Source organism: Seriola lalandi, unplaced genomic scaffold (genome assembly GCF_002814215.2).
Source record: "Seriola lalandi dorsalis isolate HSWRI2012SDOR001 ecotype SW California unplaced genomic scaffold, Sedor1 jcf7180002055008, whole genome shotgun sequence".
NCBI classification, from domain to species: domain Eukaryota; kingdom Metazoa; phylum Chordata; class Actinopteri; order Carangiformes; family Carangidae; genus Seriola; species Seriola lalandi.
The window spans coordinates 2,117,519-2,140,067 of NW_019525551.1; the positions used below are offsets into that span (position 1 = coordinate 2,117,519).

The 22,549-nt window shown below is 41.9% G+C and overlaps 2 protein-coding genes across 2 annotated transcripts in view; one reads left to right on the forward strand and one right to left on the reverse strand.

The window, feature by feature from the left end:
• Window positions 1–4,845: 4,845 nt before the first annotated feature.
• LOC147817177 (spexin prohormone 2-like) lies at window positions 4,846–6,734 on the forward strand (the record flags this gene model as incomplete). The annotated part of the gene is made up of 4 exons (XM_087171515.1): window positions 4,846–4,944; window positions 5,027–5,075; window positions 5,872–5,949; window positions 6,315–6,734. Coding segments are annotated over 4 exons (318 nt in total), but the record flags the coding sequence as incomplete, so codon positions are not given.
• Window positions 6,735–12,500: 5,766 nt separating this feature from the next.
• Window positions 12,501–22,549, reverse strand: part of pard6a (par-6 family cell polarity regulator alpha) — a 35,962-nt gene continuing 25,913 nt past the window's right edge. Inside the window, exons 3-6 of the mRNA XM_023397343.2 lie at window positions 21,570–21,859; window positions 21,003–21,128; window positions 19,197–19,396; window positions 12,501–18,345 (exon numbers count right to left, since the gene is read on the reverse strand). Of these exons, the coding sequence (XP_023253111.1) occupies window positions 18,030–18,345; window positions 19,197–19,396; window positions 21,003–21,128; window positions 21,570–21,859 (932 nt within the window). The 3' untranslated portion in view covers window positions 12,501–18,029. The remainder of the gene's footprint in view (window positions 18,346–19,196; window positions 19,397–21,002; window positions 21,129–21,569; window positions 21,860–22,549) is intronic.

Sequence of the window (22,549 nt, forward strand, 5' to 3'; positions counted from 1 at the left end):
CTCTATTTGTCATTCAAGCAGCAGATCTACTTCACAATACATGGCATTCATGCATTTTGGGAGTACATGAGGGAAAGACTCACTCTGGTCTGAGTCTCAGTCTCCTTGACGCAGAGACACTGGCTGGAAGAGATCTGACTGATGGAGGACAGAGAGGGGTCTGGTGTCAGGTCCTCATCCTCCACGTAGTCCTCCACCCAACTTCTGTTGGGTGAGACAGTCAGCAGAGGGTTCATCCTTGCCGTCCTCAGAAGAGGTACGTTCCTCTGAGTCTGAGACGAACCTGTTGATGATGTGATCCATGTCATCTTTCATGGTTCTAGACGTGTTCTAGTGGAGAAACGAGCAGTTTCAGAAGAAATATTCAGATCCTGAATATGAAGGTTGAAGCATCACAGTGTTTACATCCTGAATTCAGACTTTTACTAAAGTCTCAGCTGTATAATGTACTCGGCACATAATGCTGATGTGTAACTGTGCTTCAACAGACCATCATAGAATTTGTCTTTTTTCTGTATCCACGCAATTGTCTGTTTCATCAACAGCAGGATTTTCAAAGTCATGTTTTTATTTCTCATAAATATATAAAGTCGTATTGTCGTAATGTGTAGTTCAACCATTTTCCTACTATTTTGGATACTTACTTAAAGATTTTCGTTGTTGTCAGTTGTTTGCCCACATTTTGATACAACACATGCAATAGTTTATCATAGTGTTAAGTTTTCATCTTGTGTCTGTGTGAAGCAGAATAGACAAACGGTTTTGTGCAAATTCATCTGTTAACTGTAAACGAAATCAGTGTTGATGCTTCAGTAAAGTGCATTTAACCTGTTTAACTGTCTGTGTGCAGACCTCTTCAGGTGAGCTCACCTGCTGTGTCTCCTCCTGTTCTCTTACTGAGCTCTCTGTCTGCAGGTCCAGCCGCTGTGATCAGATGTTTGTAGTTTAGCACAGATACTCTGGCTGTTCACTGTGGAGAATAAAACTGAACTGAGACCTGTGTCTGCGGAACACTGTTCTACTGCTGCACTGTGAGCTCATACAACTGTGTAAAATGTCTTCTATGTTCAGATTTCAGAACATGAGTTCAACTTAATGTTCTCTGACTTGTTGATGACTTGAATTAATAAACTTCACAGAATTCAACCAGTTTTCTAAAGAAAAAAAACGTTGTGACTCCATCACACTCCAGTCTGGAGCTCATGAACAGGTTTGTTATGTGTGGAGACTGAGCATGTGCAGTGTGAATACTGTCATAGACGTATGACTAAGCTCTAACTTCAATAACCCCGTGACTTTTGTCTTGTGCGGCTCCCAATCTGAAGTTTCCTCTTTGTACAACACAATTCTCTAAATTTCTATGAAATGTTCTGACATCATTCCTGCTCTCCCCTTTAATGTAAGTGTAAACCTCTGACCTCACACACACACTGGCACATTGTCAGCGGACTATACAGAGGTGGCCACTGGGCACCACTTTACAACAAGACTCCCCTTGTAAAGGATTTATTAAAGGTTTATAACTAGTTTATTAATGGTATTGTTAGCACTTTATAAATCATTTATGAGCTGTTCTAACACATTGGATAAAAAGGCCAAGGCTGCCAAGTCTTTTTTGCTTAGGAAGGTTCCTAAAAGGTTCCTCGAAATCTCTAAATGATGAGGAGTGCTTCCTATCTTATCTCCTTTAGCATAGGAAACACTGGAGCTTCCTTTATGAAAGGAAAGGAAAAGGCTGTCCCACAATTCCTTGCTGCAGCAACATTTAAAGCAATGCACCATTGTAGTTTCACAACAGTAGACCCATAAATGTAGGAACAACAGAGCAGCTGTTTTATGTTTGTGAGATGATCCAGAACTGATGGAAATCCTGGTCTGATCGACTGAAGCCCAAATCTATGAATATAGATTTCTTTCATCATGAAAAACAAATATACTGAATTTGTAGTTAAGAGTATCATCATCATAACAAAATACTGCAGTCTATACATAAATGTCATTTCACTAAATCTCTCGTGTGAAGCACTAAAAATGAATTTTCTCTACTTAACAAATGTATCAAAATGTCAAAGGTGCCTATGACAGGAAACTCTTTATACTTGTGTCTGAATATAATTTATTCTGATCTTTAGCTCACATCCGTATTTCTATTAAATTATTATTTTACCAGTTCAGCTTTCTCTATTTGTATATTCCTTTCATGTCATCTTTTTCAACATTTCAATCCTGTCTGCTACATTTTGTGGTTAAAGGAGGATTTATCCTCCATGTGTTATAAATAAAGTTAGTTTTAAAAAAAAAGCCGTCAGATTCTCTCTGCACCGCAATTGTCTTTTCCTAAGTCCTTATGAATTCTCCTTCAACATCTTTCCTTGACCTCATGACGATTTCGATCGAGGTCGAGGAGAAGTAGTTAGAGGAGATTATTTTGACTTTTTGACTGCAGTGACCTGTTGCTTGCCAAATAGTGAGCCCACATGTCTCTGTACTGTTCAGCCTCGTGTCTCGTTAGTTACTGAGCTTCCTTTGTTTTCTCCATCATCAGCATTTGTAGCTCCTGCTTCTTCACATGTTTGTTCAGTTACTAGTAACAAGTTTCATTTGACAGATCAAATTCTGGCAGATCACATGATCATATCAAATGAGCAGATTCATGCTCTGAGGCCGTGGCTGTGTTGTTCACCTGTACATGTATCAGCAGCCGTCCTCATTCTACTCACAGCTGCTGATCACATTGTTCTGCTCAGTGCAGATTAACATGGAGATGCTTTCTGCTGGTTGCTCTCTTCTTCAGGACTTTATTATCCAGCTAGAACACAGGTGGGAACCTTCCTTTACCTGGTGAACTGCTCACCCATCCTTTGTCCCACTGTTCACATCTCTGTGATTCATCTTCATGTTTCTTCATCTCACCTTTACAACCATTTATTCATCAGTTACTGACATTTAGAGCAGGTAAAAGGAGCCTTATTGTAAAGTGTAAAACACGTCACCATTTATTACTTACTGTTATTCCTACCATGGGCATATAGGAAAACTTCACATGTTTGATGAAAGTCTGAAGGCATCTGCATTCTACTATGATGTCATACCGCCACCTCCTGAAAACAGGAAGTAACCATTGAGTTACAACTTCATTTGATTTGCATGACCTTTTCATGGTCTGGTGAAAATGGTCTGGTCGGAAACAACAAGTGGCCCCCGGAGTTCACAGCAGGTCAGGGGTCTCTGCTTGCAGCTTTAATATACAATTAAACACATGCAGTGTTTTCTTGTGTTACAGTGCGCTGAGCTGTCGGGGCCACCATAGCAAAACACCCAAGGCCCCCGGGGGCCTCAGATTTACTCCTTTTTTCTTTGCTGAGTTTGTGCTCCTGTCTGGTTGGTGGGCCCTGTGTCAAAAGATCTTACTCCTTATAGTTGAGGTCAGTTTACGTCCAGCAGCAAATCTGTGTCCCAGGGCCCAGCGGCAGGTCATACTCTTCATGTCTATAGTATATGTAGTCCAGCAGGAACCAGACCCAGCTCATTAGACTACAACAGACTGCAGAGATGGATGATGAAGGCAGTGGTTGATCAGTGATACTCAGCTTTTCCTGATACTGGGAAACCTGTAATGGAAATAAAAACAGCAGCAACATAAAACACCGTTACTCAGTGGGACAGAGTCACACACAAACACAGAGGAATCACACCGCGGCTCCATACTATTGATGTTCCTCGGTGCAGATCACGGCCGTGACGTCAGCCTGTGTTTTTGTGCTGTTTTTGAGCCTCTAGTAAACAGGAGTCCTGCCAGGCCTCACAGGGAGCAGGATCGAACCTGTTCCTGCTGCTGCTGCTGCTGATGGGGGATATAAGCAGCCGGGAACGCTCTGAAACACACACACACACACACACACATGCTGAGACTGGAGCGGCTGCTCTCGCTGCAGCAGACATGGTGAGTGAAACAAGTGCATGTTTTCAACTTTTTATACCGAGTCAAATGTGTTTCTGTCTTTAAAACTGTCGACGCAGAAACGTTTTTCTAAAAGGTTTATAACATTTGAAATGTATTTACTTGAATTAGTTTAAATTAGTTTGTTATTGACCAACTGACCAATTCACTAAAGACAGCTACTATGATTTATGTATGACAACCATGAGAATTTTTCTTTCTGCAGAGTAATTAACATTCATAATGATGTTAATACTCTTAATATACTCTGTGTTATTTGAATAATTATTATTTAGGTTGTGTAGTTATTCATTTGCTACTTTTTTATTCATCATTTGATATTATTTTTATACAACATGTAAATTATATTATAATAAAATATAGTATAATATATTATGGTATAATATGTTATATTATGTTAGAATATACTATTCTAATATAACAAAAAAAAGATATTATATTAGGCTACAGGGCAGGATACAACATCCAAGGAAAACAAAGGAGACCTGTGTGTCTTCGTGCGCACATGTACCATATGTTAGTGTGTGTGGACTGTATGACTTGTATCCAGTACACAAAGTACTCAACACAGCTACTGTACATTAGTGCTCAGGTTCAGCAGTACAGCACAGGAGGGGTGAGTTAGAGATGTAGTGTGAGCTGTTTTTTATTATTATTATTGTACGCCTTTATTAGACAACAGCAGTGGAGACAGACAGGAAATGCAGGGAAAGAGTCTGGGAATGACATGCAGCAGATGGTCCAGCTGGCTGTGAGTTGAACTGGGGACTTGCTGCAGCTCATCTGCGCCCCGACCTTTCAGCTCCCAGGTGTGGTCAGAAGGTGGGGTGTTGAGCTGCAGTCAGCCCTGAGCCCTGAGACCACAGGGTCTGTGACGTGTCTTGTTTGTGTGTTTGTTCTTGTTCCAGAAGATAAAAGCCACAGCTGTCTGGACATGTACTGTAGTCATCTCCCTGCTGGTTGTATGCTGTCATACACAGAAGGTAAAACTCACCATCCACTCACAGTTTCCATCGGTCTCCTGTAACACACCCACAGCAAACTGTTGTCATGTGTGTTCCTCAGCTCAACGTCCACTGGGGTCCTCAGTCCATGATGTACCTGAAGGGGAAACGTGAGTGTGAACACAGAGCTGACTCTCTGCTGATGATGTCACCACTCATCACCTTCCACACGGTCAATCAGGGTGTGATCCAATTCAATTCAATTCAGTGGTGCAAAACAAAACCTGTGATATTATAATGAGAAAGACAGTAACAATAACAACATGGGAGAATGACATCACAAAGCAAATAAATAACTGTACACATAAATAACTGACTGCACACATTTTGATAAAGGTTAGCTGTGTGACAGACAGTGGGATGGTTGGGAGTTGAGGAGCTGAACAGCCTCAGCCAAGGCAGCAAATCCAGACTCACTCACTTAGCCACAAAGATGTCCACACAGTTTGTGTAACGTGCATGGTGCAGGAGCGGGGGTCAGGACTCAGGTGGTAGAGCAGGTCGGCTGCTGACCCCTGGGTTGATGGTTCAATCCCTGGGCCCAAATTCCCAGGTAAAAGCAATCTAAAGACAACAACAACAATAAAAACAACAACAGCAACAAATGGTGCAGAAGAAAGAGGTGTAAACTGGAAATATGTGGACACAGACCACAGCGCCTCCATCCGAGCAGCTGGGATTGTGTTTCTTGTCCGTCTGATCATGTAACAGTAATAGGACGGACTGGGTGTGTGAACTCTGCGTTTCATGTGTCATTGATCTCAGGTTTGGAGAAAAGCCACAAGAATTGATCAGTTGTCAGATGTTAAGTCCTGGAAGTGTCCCGCTCTCACAGAGATCTAACAGCAGGCCGCTGTCAGACGGCGGCGTGTCGGTTTAACCCTCTCTCTGCTGCTCTGTCCGCAGATGGCAGGAGGTTTGTCTCAGAGGAGGACAGCAGTGTCCTGAAGCAGGGTCTGCAGGGCTGGTATGCAGTTCTCAGAGGTACAGGACCACTTCACACACACTCATCACGCTCATCACACACTGATACATATATATATACATTTATATAATGTATATATATATATATATATATATATATATATATAGGACTGGACAGTGTATTTTCATCAAGACAACAACAAATGTAGTGAAACTGTTTCCACTGTATAGATGAAATAAAAACAATGAAGCATTTATGCTTCATGTAAAAGGTTTGGTCGACCGTGCACTTCAGTTTGCAAGTTCCCAAACGTTTTCATTGGTGCAGTTTTTTAAACCTAGAGATGTCTCAGTGTTTTGTGTTTTTCAACTCTGAGTTGTGCTTTATATTTTATATATATATATGTGTGTGTGTGTGTGTGCAGGCATTCAGAGGCTGCAGTCACTGGACATCAGTAAACCCAGTCACATCGTGAGCTCAGAGAAAGTCCTGATCCACTACCTCCAGGAGAGATGAGAGCGTCTGCACACCAACACTTCACACACACTTGAGTTCATCACAATCAGGCTCCAGTTTCTATTGAATGCGACAGGCAGAGACACAAGAGGTGCTACGACCCGCCCATCAGCAGTTTTACATGAATACTTTCTGTGTTTCTACAGAGAGTGAATGATTGTTTATTGTTTTACAGTTTCCTCTGTGAGTTGTTACGTTTTTTTCTTTGTATTTTTAACTCATTAATAATCTGTGTGTGTGCGCTTTGTACAGATTCCAGGTTGCTGTATATAAAACTGAACAGAATGAGACAAAATGTTCTGAATAAATGATGAACATGGTCTTTACATCTCTGTTGTCTCTGTCTGTCTGGCTGCAGTGTGTCAGTGTGTCCACCAGAGAGCAGCAGTAGATAACATGAAACCTGTCCCCACAGAACTGAACTCTTAGTTTACTATGGAAGGCCATCTGAATCATTACTAGATAAATAAATAAATACAGAGCTGTGCTGTTGCACCACTATTAATAAAAATGTAATTTCTTGAATAAAAGCAATTCATTCATTTATTTATTCATTTATATAGCTATTTATTTAATTACATTCACATGTATTTGCATATCCCTACATTTATCACTTAATTTAATTATTTCAGCATTTATTTCATAGCTGTGTTTAATTATCTATGTCCTTAATATCGATTTAGATGTTATCCATAGTTTACGCTGATGAAAGGCATTTGTGAACAAAGTAGTGATGTGAAGTGTAATATTTAGTGGCATCAAAATGCAGCTAGATGAAATATAATTTCCCATTAACCTGCTAATGTTCCCACCTGCATGTGACGGCTGACTGAGCACATCTTTATCTGCCCTCATTAGATATAGGCTATTAGTATCATATTACTTGGAACACTGCGGCGTTACTGCCTTTACTCAACACTGTGTGGGGCGGGAGGGTGGGGGCAGATACGTACCAACATCACAGCCAATGTCAGGCTTCTCTACTTCATAAGGTCAAAACATATCTCCACCACCAAGAGACGTTCTCATCCATCAGACATGATCATATATCAACTACAATATTTACATCATTTTACATGTTTTTACATGTGTTCCATACATGTGTGTGTGTTAGCAGGCTGAGTTATGCTCTACGCCAGATACGCATACGGACGCAGCCGTCTGTCCGCACTCTGTGTTCATTCATCTTGGAAGCTGTCTGCCAGAGAGCCTCCATCTGAACACTGTGACCCCTCTGTCACCTCCACCACCTCCACCGCTCCAAGCCCCATTTCCTCCAGCCATATAAACAGTCTCTATTAGCCTCAGTAAAACAAACAGCAGCAGTGCTTGGTTTAGCTTATCCTGTAACGGATATCACCTCTGTTTGGACTTATCACATTTCTCTCCAGACCAACCCTGAGAAGTTTCATCACTCTGCTGCTGGAGCCACTTTAGACATTTCATCTTTTTTCCATCAGCGGGGAGGAAGGGAGGGAGTGGGTGTGAACTTAACCTTGTCTTCACCTTCTGAGATTCAAATCCACCTACTCGCTCACTCTGTTCATGTGCTCGTGTGAAGGGTCGGCCACATGAAGTGCCATTCCAAACCAATGATCCTCGAACACAACAGTCTGTAACTTCTGGGTGATGTCATAAAGTAGTGTGGGATCATGGGAGTTGTTGTCGTCAGTGTCTCCTGGTTTGGATTCCTTCAGTGTCAGTGGTTCATGAGGTTTTGACCTGCAGCTTATAACTGGATAGAAGTCAGTGTTGAGCTTCTGTCAGACAAACACACTGACACATGATCATAGAGGATATGATGTCACTGACAGGCGACCAATGAAACGGAGCGGTACCATGATTAAAATCACAGATTTCTCTGGTTTGAGAATTGATGGAAACATTTGGGAAAATGTAAGAACGCAACTCAACAACATATAGAACAAAAACTAGTTGTTTTAGACATTTGAATGTGGAAAAGTTACAGTTATAAAACCCTCCAACACTGAGTCCGGACAGAGATGGATGTAAACTTTACCTTGATTGGTTGATGGAGGCATAAAACCAAGAGCATGCATCAGAGGTGAAATGATCCAAAGAGATGTTAATGTACAGTCCTCCCTCCCTGAGCAGGACCAGGATGTCATGTTTTCTTCTTTTCATCCAGTTTTAAAGAAATTCCTGATAAATTGTTTTGTCACTTACCTCTTCCTCTCATTTCAGATCTGCACTTTCTTTTGGAACTTTTCTTTTGTGATTACGTTGTTACAGTACGAAGTGGCCTGAATGGACTCAGCCGTCTCTGTTTCACTGCAAGCTGCCTTCTGCTCCCGTGGAAAACAACCAGCATGAGGAGCAGCTTGCCTCCAGTGCTCAGTGTTTACCACAACGTCCTCTAGTCTTCCAGCAGCAGCCAGGTGAGTCATATAGGTGACCAGATGCAGCAGCTTCTTGTCTGCATGGATTCCCTGGGTTCCTTGGCTCTTTGGTCCCCACATCGCCTCAAGCTCCTGCCCTGGTTGTCCTGCCTTCATCAGCACCTTATCTTCCCACAGAGACAGAACCGACTGCTGCTCCTTTCTCGTGCAGTGCAGACTGCAGCCTCCCTCACTGAACGAACAAAGCTATCTTACGTTATCACTCACTGGTTGGGCTTCTGACTCCCCTGTTTGCCACTCTTTGGACCTCTTCATCAACACACTGAGCAAGACTTTTGATCACATGACGCTTTGTCCAGAGGCAACAGGTGAAAGGTGAGCCATAATGGATCCACACAAAGGCAGACGTCAGGTTGCCACTGAGTTCTGCAGCCGACAGAGGCGGGATCACCTGTTGGACCGTTTCCACCATGATGTCTCAGAAATGCTTGTCACCTGGTTAGAATAAAGGTAAGATAACTGACTTTAATACTCACAGGGCCATTATGAATATCTTGTGATGTGGTTTGGCCCGAGCTGTCTGTCAAGTGTTGGATCAATGATGTGCTTCAGGACATGTTCAACAAATATGTGTGTACTTTGTGAAGCAGGATGACTTTCGCAGCTTTTCCCCAGATGAACAAGCTCACAGTCAACATGTCAGACTGGTCCTGCAGCACCTCCTGGATCGATCGATGTTTGTCCCACATCTCCTCCGTCTCATTCCTGGGGTTCATTATGAAGGTGTTTCTGGTGGTGGCTCGACGTGCCACAGGTACAAACCACTTTGGTCATTCGAGACTCGTAGCAGAAGATTCAAGCAGTTGTAGTTATTGACTAAAAATATTTTACAGATGTGCAACTCTCCTGGATGCACCTGGAAACCAAACATGGCGACCATGGAACGTTCAGGTCCGTTTTAATAACATCTCCGTTCTGACCTGGACAGGTTTCCTCCATCGACATGGCGACGTCCGGACAGAAAAGGACAGAGCTCAAGCCCATATTTAACTTTAACACTGTTGACCACGCCTCCTACCTGTCTGCTAGAGAAAGATTGCTGCCGATCATTATGTAGATCACTCTGTATGAGTGTGGCTGACTTGTACAGCCTTGCTACGATTTAATATAAAATGCAAATGAAAGGGTGATTAATCTGTTATTGAGGCCACAGGCGGGAAAAAGATGATCTCGTATGTTCTCTTGCCAAGTTCCCATTAGTTCATCCATCCCCCGAAACTGAAATAACTAACTAACTTGATAAAACGTGATTTTATTAGAAATATAACTTTAAAGAATTAGGTAATAACTATGTGCAAAGTCCCATATACTGAATTAATTTAAGACACACGTCCATGCTTAGGGATCAACAACAAACAAATTATCCACTTGTTGCAAATAATGTGTTGGATAATATAATGTAAACAACATAGAATTAAATGTATGTATAGAGCTATGTTAATTGGAGTCTGGATGTGGACACTGACCCGGTCCTATACAGCTGTACGACAGTTCTTCTCCTGTTTTCATGCAGTTTTCTGAACAGAAGGCCCACATGTGAGAGAAAACACCAACAGTGACACCGACCTTTACATTATCTGCAGTATATTTACTCTCTTTGCTCCTGTCTTTTGGCAAATGCATGTTAATCAACCTGGTGTGGTCCCTCAGATGTGACTATACTCATTAAAGAGTCAGCAGTTATTAATTCTCTGTGAATCCGAACAGAAGCAGATTTGATGGAGACAGAGCGGGTGACAGAGCGGGTGACAGAGCGGGTGACAGAGCGGGTGACAGAGCGGGTGACAGAGCGGGTGACAGAGCTTACTGTGGCTGTTTTCTGTGTGATACCTGTAGGAAAAGTGCTTGTGAGAAAATATTTTACAGATGTGCAACTCTCATTGCATGAATTCACATTCTGATTTGCAGATGTGCAGTTTTTGTCCATGACATTATTTGATATGGGTGTGTGAGTGTGTTTTGCACCACATTCACTGCGGCAACTGCAGCAAAGATGCGAGTGTATGAGTTTCTTAATTTGTAATTTGTAAAACAGGATTTGTTCACCTGCAATGAAGAATGTGAGAGGGTGTAACTCCTGTGACCTCAAATTTACTGATACACATGTGCGACTATTTTATGCAACTACTAATTCTACTGTCACTGCTCAGTTGTTTTGCACCAAAAATACCTTCATAGCTTCATCGTCTCCCAGAGCAACATTCACCTGGATCAGGTTAGTGCTGTGGCTGATGGTCCTATGCTCACCAACAGAAAGCTCTTAGGATTTACCGAATTCTATAGATGATTTATAAGACTTCAGCTCTGTTGCCGTTAACCTCTGACCTCTGCCATTGTCAGGTTTCGTTGTTCCCCCCATGTTGACCAGTGCTTCCAACGGCTGCGTCCTACACCATCTATTCTTTTTTCCATTCAATTTTTAAGTATTTTCTTATATTTATTCTTTCTCACTTACCCCACAGATCCCCACTTCCTGCCCTTGTATATCCCTCCTCTTTGAATGTCTGCCCCGCCCCCGATCTGTTTCACCTGTGTCTCATTCTCTCCTCTCTCCTACTGTATTCAGCCTCTGCTCTCCATGACGAGTGTTAGTTAGTGTTACTGCTAGTTTTCTTGTGGGATGTCTTTCTTGTGGATTTGTCTGCCTGCTCCTGACTGACTGCCTCCGTTCCAGACTGTTTATCCAGTAAAGACCTTGGGTTCTATTTTAACAGTCTAAAGCACATGGTGAAAGTGCGTTTAGGGGCGTGTCCTTATGCTATTTTAATTCTGGAAAAAGCAGTCGCTGCCCCGGTCTCTTAAATAATCATGGGGGTGTTTTGGGCATAACGTGCAATAAACCAATCAGAGTGCCATCTCCCATTTCCTTTAAAAGGCAGCTTTCACCTTGGCAGATTACCATTGTAATGGTGCAGCGTGTCACACACAATGAAATTCTATTGGGAAATACCATGGAGGATTTACCAGGTAGTATAAAAGAACACCATGCAGTCTCATGTAAGAGACATCAACGACCCATGGCAACGTTATACAACACATAACATGTCATGAAGAAGCTCCGACCTTCTAATGTTCCACCTCACTGATCAGAGTGTGTGTTCGCCCCTGTAGGTGCGTACTACTCTCTTGATGATGGTCTTTAAATAACAGTGAAGTGCTGCGCCTCTGACTTCAGATCAGGTATTTGTTGATCACTTTCCACTGCCTCAAGATAACAATGCACCAACACTGCTCCTGACCTCAATTCATTTTAAGACCAACACACCCATGGGCGCTCAGATGGGAGCAAGCGTTAATTGCGTTTATCTGAAAATGACAACGTTGTGCTTTGTATCGGGTGGAAGATGGAGCCGTTCTTCCTCTGAGTCGTTCCCTTGTGGTTACCACTCCTTACACCTATAGTACATGCAGTAAAGAGAATATTTTATCATAATAAGTGTGTAAATGCTTCTATTACAGCCAATATTCAGTTCTGTGAGGTCACAGTCTCCTTTGACCTTTGACCACCAAATTGTAATCAGTTCATCCTTGAGTCCAGGTGACTGTTTGTGACACATGTATTTAAATTTCCACCAGGTGTTCTTGATATATCACGTTAAAAAGAATGGGACAGAGGTGAGGTCACAGTGACCTTGAACTTTCACCACCAGATGCAAGAAAGAAAGGAGACTCAGTGGCTTGTAATAATACTTTATTACCTTAATATAATAATTTGATAATCATCATATTTTACCTCCAAATGACATTCACAGTTAAGTTACAGACTCTATAGAGACCAGCTGTGTGCAGTGCAGGTTAAACAGATCACAAATGTCCAATGAGAAACCTTCAACAGATCCTGCTGCTGTGATCAGCTGACGCGACCCGCTGCCCTGAACTGCCTCAGCCAGGTACTGACCATCACACAGGACATGACATCCAATCAAACACAAGTATCCTCACTTGGAAAAGGCACTTCCTTTATTTTCTAAAAACTTGTACAGTCAGGGGGAGGACATCCTTCATTTTTGCTTCACCACGTGAGCACCACGTCCAATACTTCTCCAGGCCGACCTCGACACAGAGGTCACCTGAGACACCGAGGGGTTCGACAACATCACAAACATGGAGCGGCTGTTCCCTGTTCAGTCAGACATCAGCAGTGTAGTTCAGAGGAAGATTTCAGATCCATATCCGTCAGTAGACGTTTTCCTTCTCATTAAAGGCTGTAGTGGAGGGAGGAGGGATGTGAACTGAACTTATCCGATTGTTTAATTATTTTTTTATTTTACATGTATTCCATCATAATAACTTTATGGTCATTCATTGAAGGAACAGTGATGCTTTCACATATTTTTGCTTGTTTGAGGTCCAGAGTCAGCGGTTTCATCGCTGATTGTCTAGCTCTGAGGTTGTGTTTAGCCTAGCTTAGCATAAGGAGTTCACACAGAGGGAAACTGATAACAGAGCTTCATTAAAGATGGAAAAATACACCTTCCAAAAATACCATAGCTGTCTGATTTAGGTGCCAAACGATTTCGATAATAGCGTGCTACAAAAAATACCTTTTGTTTTGACAGTCAGACGACCCTGCTGCTGCATGAAGCAGTGTTGACAGCTGGCAAAATAAAATCAAAAATCAATCTCTCCAAGAGAGAGATAAATCCAGGTGTTTCAGCAAATAGGTTTGAAAGTTTGAAAAAGTTTGAAAAGTGAAAAAGTTATGCAGCACAGTTGCATTTAGCAGGTGGGGGAAACTTAAGATTCACGGCGTGGGGAGTGGGGGGCAAGGGTCACGGGTCACGGGAGAAAGTGTCAGCCCGACTCTGTGTTGTGCGAGCAGCAGCCTGGCTGTTCACACCAAAAACTAATTTCTCTGTAACTCAACAAATGATTCTGCTCCTCTGCTCCTTTTTAATCATGTGTGTGTGTGTGTGTGTGTGTGTGTGTGTGTGTGTGTGTGTGTGTCTCTGCTCATCTGTCTCACTCTCTGTTTTGACACTCTGATTGGTTTACTTATTATCGGAAGGTGCTGGAACACTGTTCTGGATCGTCCTGGTCCACTTTAACTCTTGGCTGTGGTGCTGATCCAGGGTCAGTTTTCATTATTGAGTTAATATGGGATTAATAAATTAGCTACATACCATTTGACTATTGTTATGGAAATCAAACTGAAATAATTTAAAATCATACAATTAAGGTTCTTGTACAAATATATTTACCTTACATCTGGCGACAGGTTTAGAAATAGCTTCAATCAAATTTCTATTATAACAGTTTTGGAGTAAGATGGAGACGGACCTAGGCTACCAGTTTCCTCCTGCTTCCATTCTTTATGCTAAGCTAGGATAAATGGTGTGTGTTGCTGCCACAGAGATGCAGTGATCTCTCCACCTGCTCTGGGTCAGAATACTGGACTGCTCTTTTAATACTGGGCCACATCAGCCTGTCGGGGGCCATGAGGCAGAAGCTAGCTATGCTGGCTATGCAGCTAGCTGTGAGTGAAGTCACCTCAGATCTCCATATGCGAGTTAGTTTGTGACTTCACACAGATTTAATAAAGAAGGTAGCTCATGTAAAATCAATATCAAGGAAATAAAATGTAAATTTTTTCTCATCATTTCAGTTCATATTGTATGTCAATGGTGTAAAAATCCAGTTAATCAAATTGCCAACCTTGCCACATAATGAGGCTGGGTGGTCATACACACACTCAGTGTTTGTCTCCATTACTACGGCAGGGATGGACTGATGATCCATGCTGACAGCGCTGCTCCATCATTAACATGTGAGCATGCATTCACTGCAAATTAAAGCAGAACTTCAGCTTTGATGAAGCTACTAAACACTGTGTGCATGTTAACACAATCAGTGACAACCTACCACACACACACACACACACACATTGTTCACCTCAGCCCCCACCTCCTCTCATGTACAGTTTAAAAGTACAAGAATAAGAAAAATACTCTCCATATTTTACACATATTATAAAATGTTCTCTTACATAAAAACGTCTCCCTGGTAACGAAAGTCTCCCCTTGTTTCATAATCTCACATTTACATTTTACATTAACAGACATTAAAATGAAAATGAAAAATGTGTGTGTGTGTGTGTGTGTGTGTGTGTGTGTGTGTGTGTGTGTGTGTGAAGCAGCTGTGCTTTGACAAAATATATTCAGACCAGGGGGAACTGGTTTACGTTTGCTGTCTGTTGAACTGAACAGGTTTTAATAACAGAGCAGGTCTGAAGTCAGATGTGTTTCAGTGAAGAGCTGGAGTCAAAGTCATGTGTGAGACATGAAGCAGAAGCTATTGGTTCTCATTAATGACCTGCCTGTTGTTTCTTTAAATGCATCTCAACTGTTGGTCATGTTAAATAAAATGAGCATTCATGTAACTGCTCTGGGTCCATTTTTAATGTAAACATGAATATTTTTAACAATGCAGCAGATCAGAGGATCAATTTACAGCTTTAGTTCTCTGAGGAGCTTCATATCCACGAAAGACTGGTAACTGAAATATCTCACAGAATCAGTGTTAATACACCGCTCTTCTCAGGGAGCTCTGACTCCAGGTCTGCAGCTCTGCCCACCACAAAAGTCCATCTGCATTTTAACTGTGATTTGAAACAGAATATTGACACAACAGGAGGAAGTGACATCATGCTGAGCTGTACACACAGAGGAAGACACTCACACAGACCCACACACACACACACACACACACACACGCACACACACACACACACACACGTACACACACGCACACACAGACTCACACACACTCACACACACTCACAGTGGAATCAGGTCTGACAGGAAATAATTAGTCTGCTACAACAGGACTTCCAAACATTTCATTCGTTAGTTATTCAGTGTGATTCTCTGGTTTAAGAAACACAAATGTTTTTATGGTAGCACACTTTTTTTCCCTGTAACAGCTGTTGAACCTGTGTCGGGAACATTTCACATCATTCAAAGACCTCTCTGTATAAACTGCAGGCAAGAAATGACACAGCTTCACTACCTCACCAGCTAACAGCTAACGTTTATCAAGAGAGCTGCACAGCTGTGTCCATCTCCTTCACGCTGCCTTTTCACAACACCAGACCGACTGCAATCACTTGTTAGTTCGTTAGTATGTTCTGACGGGTGAGAATGAGAAGTATTTACCATAACAGCTGTTCTTAACTAGTTAAGAAAAGACTCTTTCAGCCTATCAAAGGTTTCCTGTGGAGGTGTGGACCTCTAACAGCGTGATGGAGCAGGAAGGACAGTGACCTGGAAGTCGTTGGTAGAGGTGAGTAAAGATGGATGAAAACAGAACAGGATTTTAAATACTTAAAATGAAATTTGACTTTTTAAATGTTTTATGAAGGAAAACCTTCAGTTCAAACAAAATGTCTGTCTGTTGACCAGAAAACTCCTCAGGACATCTTCATATAGTCAATAAAGTTTTCTTGACTCAAGGTCCGTGACCAGGATTAGACTGTAGAGCTCTGTACGATGCTTCTGTTAGTGTGTTATGATTTTTAATTTCTAAAATATCCTGTAGCAGACAGTGTAACAGTCTGACAGAGGAGGTGTCCGTCAAACAGCTGATCAGGTTCAGTAAACATCACAGACTGAGGCTGATTCAGGTGGACAGTTGTAATGTGAAGCAGAACGTGACAGAGGGAACACAGAGAGCAGTGTGTGACGGACGGTAAGGTGATACCCCCAGAGCACACACACAGGTTTCTATGACCCAGATAAGAGTACAGGAATTTCCTTATTTTGACTTTGACTCCCTGATGGTTCAAAATATGTTTGTACCCCTAACTATACCATGTGTGTGTGTGTGTGTGTGTGTGTGTGTGCAGTTATTAGAGTTTAATTGATGCCTCTGATTCTTAAATTTAGTATGAAATCATAAAAACAATGACGGTTTACCTGCATTTAACAAAATCTTCCATCTCCTCTCCAAACTTTCTTTCTGAACAATTGCTGCATAAATGATTTAAAATCATAATAATGACACGTGTGACTCAGGAAGTGAGCGTCCATGTTTGCTCGGCCAGACAGTGAATGTTTAAAGTTATCTCCTCAGTATAACAGAGCTGACAACTCTTTCAATAATGTGTGTTATGAAACCGATTGTTTCATTTCTTTTATTTACACCTTTCCCTAATAAATATATATACTATCTTAAACCTTGAAGTTTAACCCATGAGATGAATCATGTATCATATTGTACGACAAATGATTTTGTGAGAAAAAATCAAAATAATTACAAGAAATTAAAAAAAAAAAAGTTAAGTATTGTAAATATAATTAAATCTGTTTTAACTGGTTTCGATCATGTCCTCTGCTCTGCTCTTACAAAAGTTCACGTTTGGGTGTTTTGTGATTTATAGTCAGGGCGGTAGGTAGGTGCAGCTGCGCACATCAGATAAATACACTCTCAGCCAATCACAACACTGCTCTTATAGCTCTGGAACAGCTTTGCTCTGAGTGTTCAATCAGAGAATACAAAACATAGCACACGTCCTGATGCCTTCAGGTGCTGCAGGAGAAACATTTCCAGGTATTTAATTTGCTTCAGAAACAGATGTGGTTCTGAGATCTTTCCTCTCAGCAACAATCGTCCACCAAAAAAACAACATCTCTCTTCACACAGCCTCATTTGTGTGAATTGTGTGAACCTGTGTGCTCTGCTCTGGGCACAGGTCAGGATAATACCTAACTGTTGCCACGGAAACAGGGCCCTGATTAAATGATACTGTTCTGTCACTGATTGGTGCAGCTGTAGGTTTGTAAAGTAGAGATGATTTCCTCAACATGTGGACATCAAACTGAGTTATGGCTTTTACAGGAGCAGTTATAATGATCTTTTCTATTGACCAGTTCTTTCATTATGGTATTAAATCATCTCCCTGGGGTGAATATAAAGTGTTTTGCTTATGGAACCAGACACATTACATCAGCCTCACGCTGCAGACATGTAGTGTTGTCAATGTTGTTCTGGCTATAGATTGTGAAGACCATGATCCACTGAGAAGCCCTGCTCCAGTGTCAGTGACCTGTCAGACTCAGTCCACCTTAAATATCAGTGACTCAACAGGAAGTAGCTGTTGTCTGTCTGACGGGAGCACAGCTACCTGTGGTTGTAGTTACAGCGCTCTGTTATTGTACCGTCCCCTCGTCCTCACTGCTACAGTGTAGATGTCAGCGTTGTCATGGCTACAGTGTTATGATGTTGCCGTCCTCCCTCATACTCTCGTGACTGCTACTGGCTGTGTTTCCGTTGTGACTGGACATCGTCGTCGTGGAGCTGTCACTCAGGGACACTCCGACACTATTGGGCAATGAGATGCTCTGTGGGAGGGGCCTTCCCCCAGTGGAGTTGTGCGGCTTGTTGCTAGGCGAGTCTCTGTTGAGGTTAGTGTTGTTACTGTTGGTGATCCGGTGGGAGTCGTAGGGCGTAAGACAGTCGTTCTCCAGAATGAGGTCCCCGTCATCATCTTCATCGTCACTGTCACCCTCTGCAATGCTGTTACTATGGTAACAACAGACAACGTGGTTATAATGGTTAGAGATCAGTGTAATGCAGAAGTTAAACAGTTTCTTTTGGTGTTCCCTCTCTTTTAGCTCTGTGTTTGGTCTCCACCAGCTCCTCTTTAGCTGCTAAACGCTCCACTATGTTCACCAGCGGCTCTTTGACTGAGTCAGTCTGCTTTTTGCTGCTCAGCTGCTGGAAAAATTCAGATTTTGGTTAATACTTGTCCCCAGAACATGTGCACCTAATTTGGTGAAATTCTGTCAATGTCAAACAGGTTTTGGGGGACACATTTTTGGCATTTGTGGCACCTCTTATGGGTCTGGCTCAAAATGCTTTGGTAGACATATTCCATATCACAGCCTGAGGGTATCTATTAACTTTTATGATTAGACAAAGGGTTGATTCAGTTGGACTTGTGTGTCAAATTTCAAGTCAATCGGACTAATGATGCGAGGGGCGTGGCCTTCCCAAAATTGAATTCTAAATCCTTGATTACACCCCCGGCATGCAGCCAATTGAGGTCATATTTCCTGGGAAGCCGGTGCACAGGACAGAAGTTAGAACCCTAAAACATTAAACAAACAGAAAGATGTTGGAAACTTCTGTAGAGCTGCAGAGTTAAAACGCTTAAAGCTTTGTTTTAAAACCAGAGTGGACATGTGGAAAGACTAAATGCCCTACAGTGTCATTTTCTAAAATCTATACCGTCATGTAATCTGCACCTCTTGTGTCTGTATTGATCATTCTGATCCAGGGTCAGACTGGTCGGAGAGATCCCTGGTATGGATTTTCGTGGTGCAGAATTGTCTCATCAGCATCACACAGCTTTAGCTCTGTCCATGTCCTACCTTGCAGTGATGGGGTTGCTCTGAGAGGCGGGACTTGGTGAGTCATGTGACAGAGTGGAGCCTGTAGATCCAGCTGAGCCCACTGAACCAGAGTTTGCCACTGAGGTTTTACTCCCACGATGCATCACGTTGTTCCTCTGGTTCGCTGGTTTCACAGTCACTATGAGGTTGTGACTGTTGGCCACCATCATGTCTGTGACCTGGAATGACAGGTGGACAGTTGATGATGATGATGATGATGATGATGATGATGATTGACAAAGTCAGTCAATGAAAAAAAAAAAACTTTGAAGACATATCTCACTTCCTACTCTTTTCTTCTCTTTTGTTAAGTTCACTGACACTCAGCTGTCCTGACCATCAAAATGTAACAGTCTGACTGTTGAATTTTCCTGTTTCATTTATTTCATAAGATCACAACTGATATGAGGCAAACAGCCCTGATCTGACTGTAACATTCACTGTCTCACTGTTAAACATCGCTGTGTGTCAGTCCTCCACAGGGCTGATGTCAGATTTACACATAAATCCAGTATAACTACAGTTTGTAATTTACACACAAAATAAATGTGATGTGACTATTGTCGATGTTTGATGTCTCTTCATTAGGATCATCCTTGACTAAGGATCAATGATGCAGGTCATCACAAGCTTTTCTGTCTGTCTGGAAGAACAAAACATTTTAAAATAACTAGACAATGCAATTTCTGGGATTGCTGGCTGTTGAGAAAGTCTGAAGCTGAGCTTCATTGTTTGAAATACCAGCAACTGAGCTGCAACTAACTGTCTGTCTGTCTGTCTGTCTGTCTGTCTGTCTGCTTGACTGCTTTTGTGAAGTCAGTTAGAATGACAATTTGGAATTAACTGCTGAATGTTTCCCGACTAAAACTGGACTGAAACATATTTCCAGTGAAAACTTTGTGTAAATCATTGTCTTGTATTGAGTGTTGGAGCAGACTGTAGCTGGACTTTGACTATGTTCATAAAGGTGTATATTTTCTTAGAGGAGACTCATAAATAAATAGTTGTCTGTGGTGCCATAAATGTGGCATGTGCAGCGATTTAAAAAATCCTGTTTCCATCTGATTTTCTGCTCTTACTTTTGAGTGAATGGGGCAGTTGGATGTACTCCTGCAGCTTAGTTCAAATTATGTGAGTCTTTGGGCAAATTTGTCTACGTTCTGGGAAAAAATGATCTGTTAAGAGTGAGATTTGTGGCCGTGGGGACGACGACAAGTTTTTTTTTTTTTTTCCAGTTTAACCCCTTCTCCCACTCTAGGTGTGATGTCATCCACTCTAACCTCCTCCCATAGACACTATTATAAACTCAAAATCTGTCAGACTTAAACTTAAACTTAACCGTCTTTGGACCCATTTAAGGCTCAGATGAAGTCTCTAGCTAAAAGTAAAAGAATAAATAGAAGTAAATCTGTTCACACAAATAATATTGAGACAAATCTACCTCCATATACATGTAATCATTTCTAAGACACGAATTAGTTTTATTTAGTCTCGGCAGTGTCCACTGCAGCTAATCTGACCTCTATGTGTTCACATACTAGAATCAGAAATCTCTCTAATCCTGCCTAGCAGCTGTGGTGAAATAACTGAAACGACCAGGATCAACTTCCAGGTTAATAATATTATTATGTAACAGCTTATTCTCTTTAGGCTTCTGCCACATAACAAAACAATGCTTATAAAGAGTGTATACTGTCCGTACTCTGATAGGGGAAACAGGTTTTGGATGAATCCTGTGAACATGTTTCACATCATCTCCATGAAGGTGAACTCCTGGGTATTTACCTGATCCAGAGATTTTCCCGCGACATCGATTCCGTTCACCTCGAGAATCTCGTCGTTAACTCCCAGCAGCCCCGTGCTCTCTGCCAGCCCGCCACGTACCAGACGAGATATGAACACCCCCGGAACCTGCGGGATGGAGGAGAGGCGCCAAACGTTACATCTCTCTGCAGCAGGTTTTATTTCATATCAACAAAGCCACGGGACAAACAGCAGACGACAGGTCATTGTGACATTAGGGTCAGGATTCATGACAGAGTTTAAAGACTTTTTTTTTCGTATGAATGTTTAATCCTCCACATTATACATAAGATGAACAGAAGAGCAGACGATGCTCCTCCCTTTTCTCTGTGGTTTCTTCTTGAACGGATCAGATTTTATTGGTCCAAATATAACAGGACATTATGTTACATAGAGCGATGGATCGATGGATTGATGGATCGATACTTTATTTATCCCCTAGGGGAAACTCAGGTTTGAATATATCTGATCATATTTATCATTAATTCTGTCAGCTTTAAAGGTGGAATAATGAATGATGACTAGATTGAATGAAATAACTGATCTCACCTTCTCTACACCCTGTTGTGTCACTCGCACGCTCACCCCGTCACGGATGTAGAAGCCCAGTGGCTTGTGGGTACCGTGCTTGTGCAGTCGTACGCGTCGGTGTGTCTCGGGTAAGATGTCCACGTCGATGATGGATGAGATCTGTCTGAAGTTCTGTGGCAGGCCAATCATCAGGCCCGGTTTGTTCTTTGAGTGGGTGGAGCCTGAGACGCTGGTGCGCAGTCCGGTTAAACCCAGCCCCTTTTTACGCCTCTGGAGGGAGTTGGTGGCAAAAACAACAGGTTCATCCTCTGAAAGACGACACACACAAGAACAGAGGGAAGAGTCCATTATTAAAACATGTCAGCATTTACAGTTATGGTGACACACACTGCTCTTAGTTCAGTGTACATGAAGTGATTTTACTCCTGTGCTAAAACCTTTATTTACACTATGCTGGGTAACAGAAGCTGTCTCCCAATTCAGAGGCCACATTCTTCGGAGGACGCGATCTCCCTCTTATCACCTTTGAGGAAACTGGTAACATTATAAAAGTGTGCTGGTATGTCATCCTCCTGTTGTTCTGACGGGAACTTCTCATTGTTCAGCAGACGATCGGAGCGTTTAAACTGACTAAACTGAAAGTGACATGACACACCTCGACCAGAAAGACCATGTGGCATAAAACCATAGAGCTCATTAAACTGTGGAAAGTTTTCCAACTCTAGACATGCAGTTAGACAAATTATAACCTGACTGACAGTCAAATCTGTGATGTAGAATCAGGGACACCCTTAAGTTTTCTCCTTAAGGTTTCCCTAAACTGTTCATTGAAGTATTTAAGCTTTTCTCCCTATCTTAGTCTTATACTTCAGGATCACTTAAAGTCAGTTAAACCGTTGCACTGAAATCTTAAGAACATCTTTAAGAATCTTTAAGAACATCTTTAAGAAAAATCTTGAGATGCTTTGTCCAATTGGCCCCATATTTTACAGAAGTGA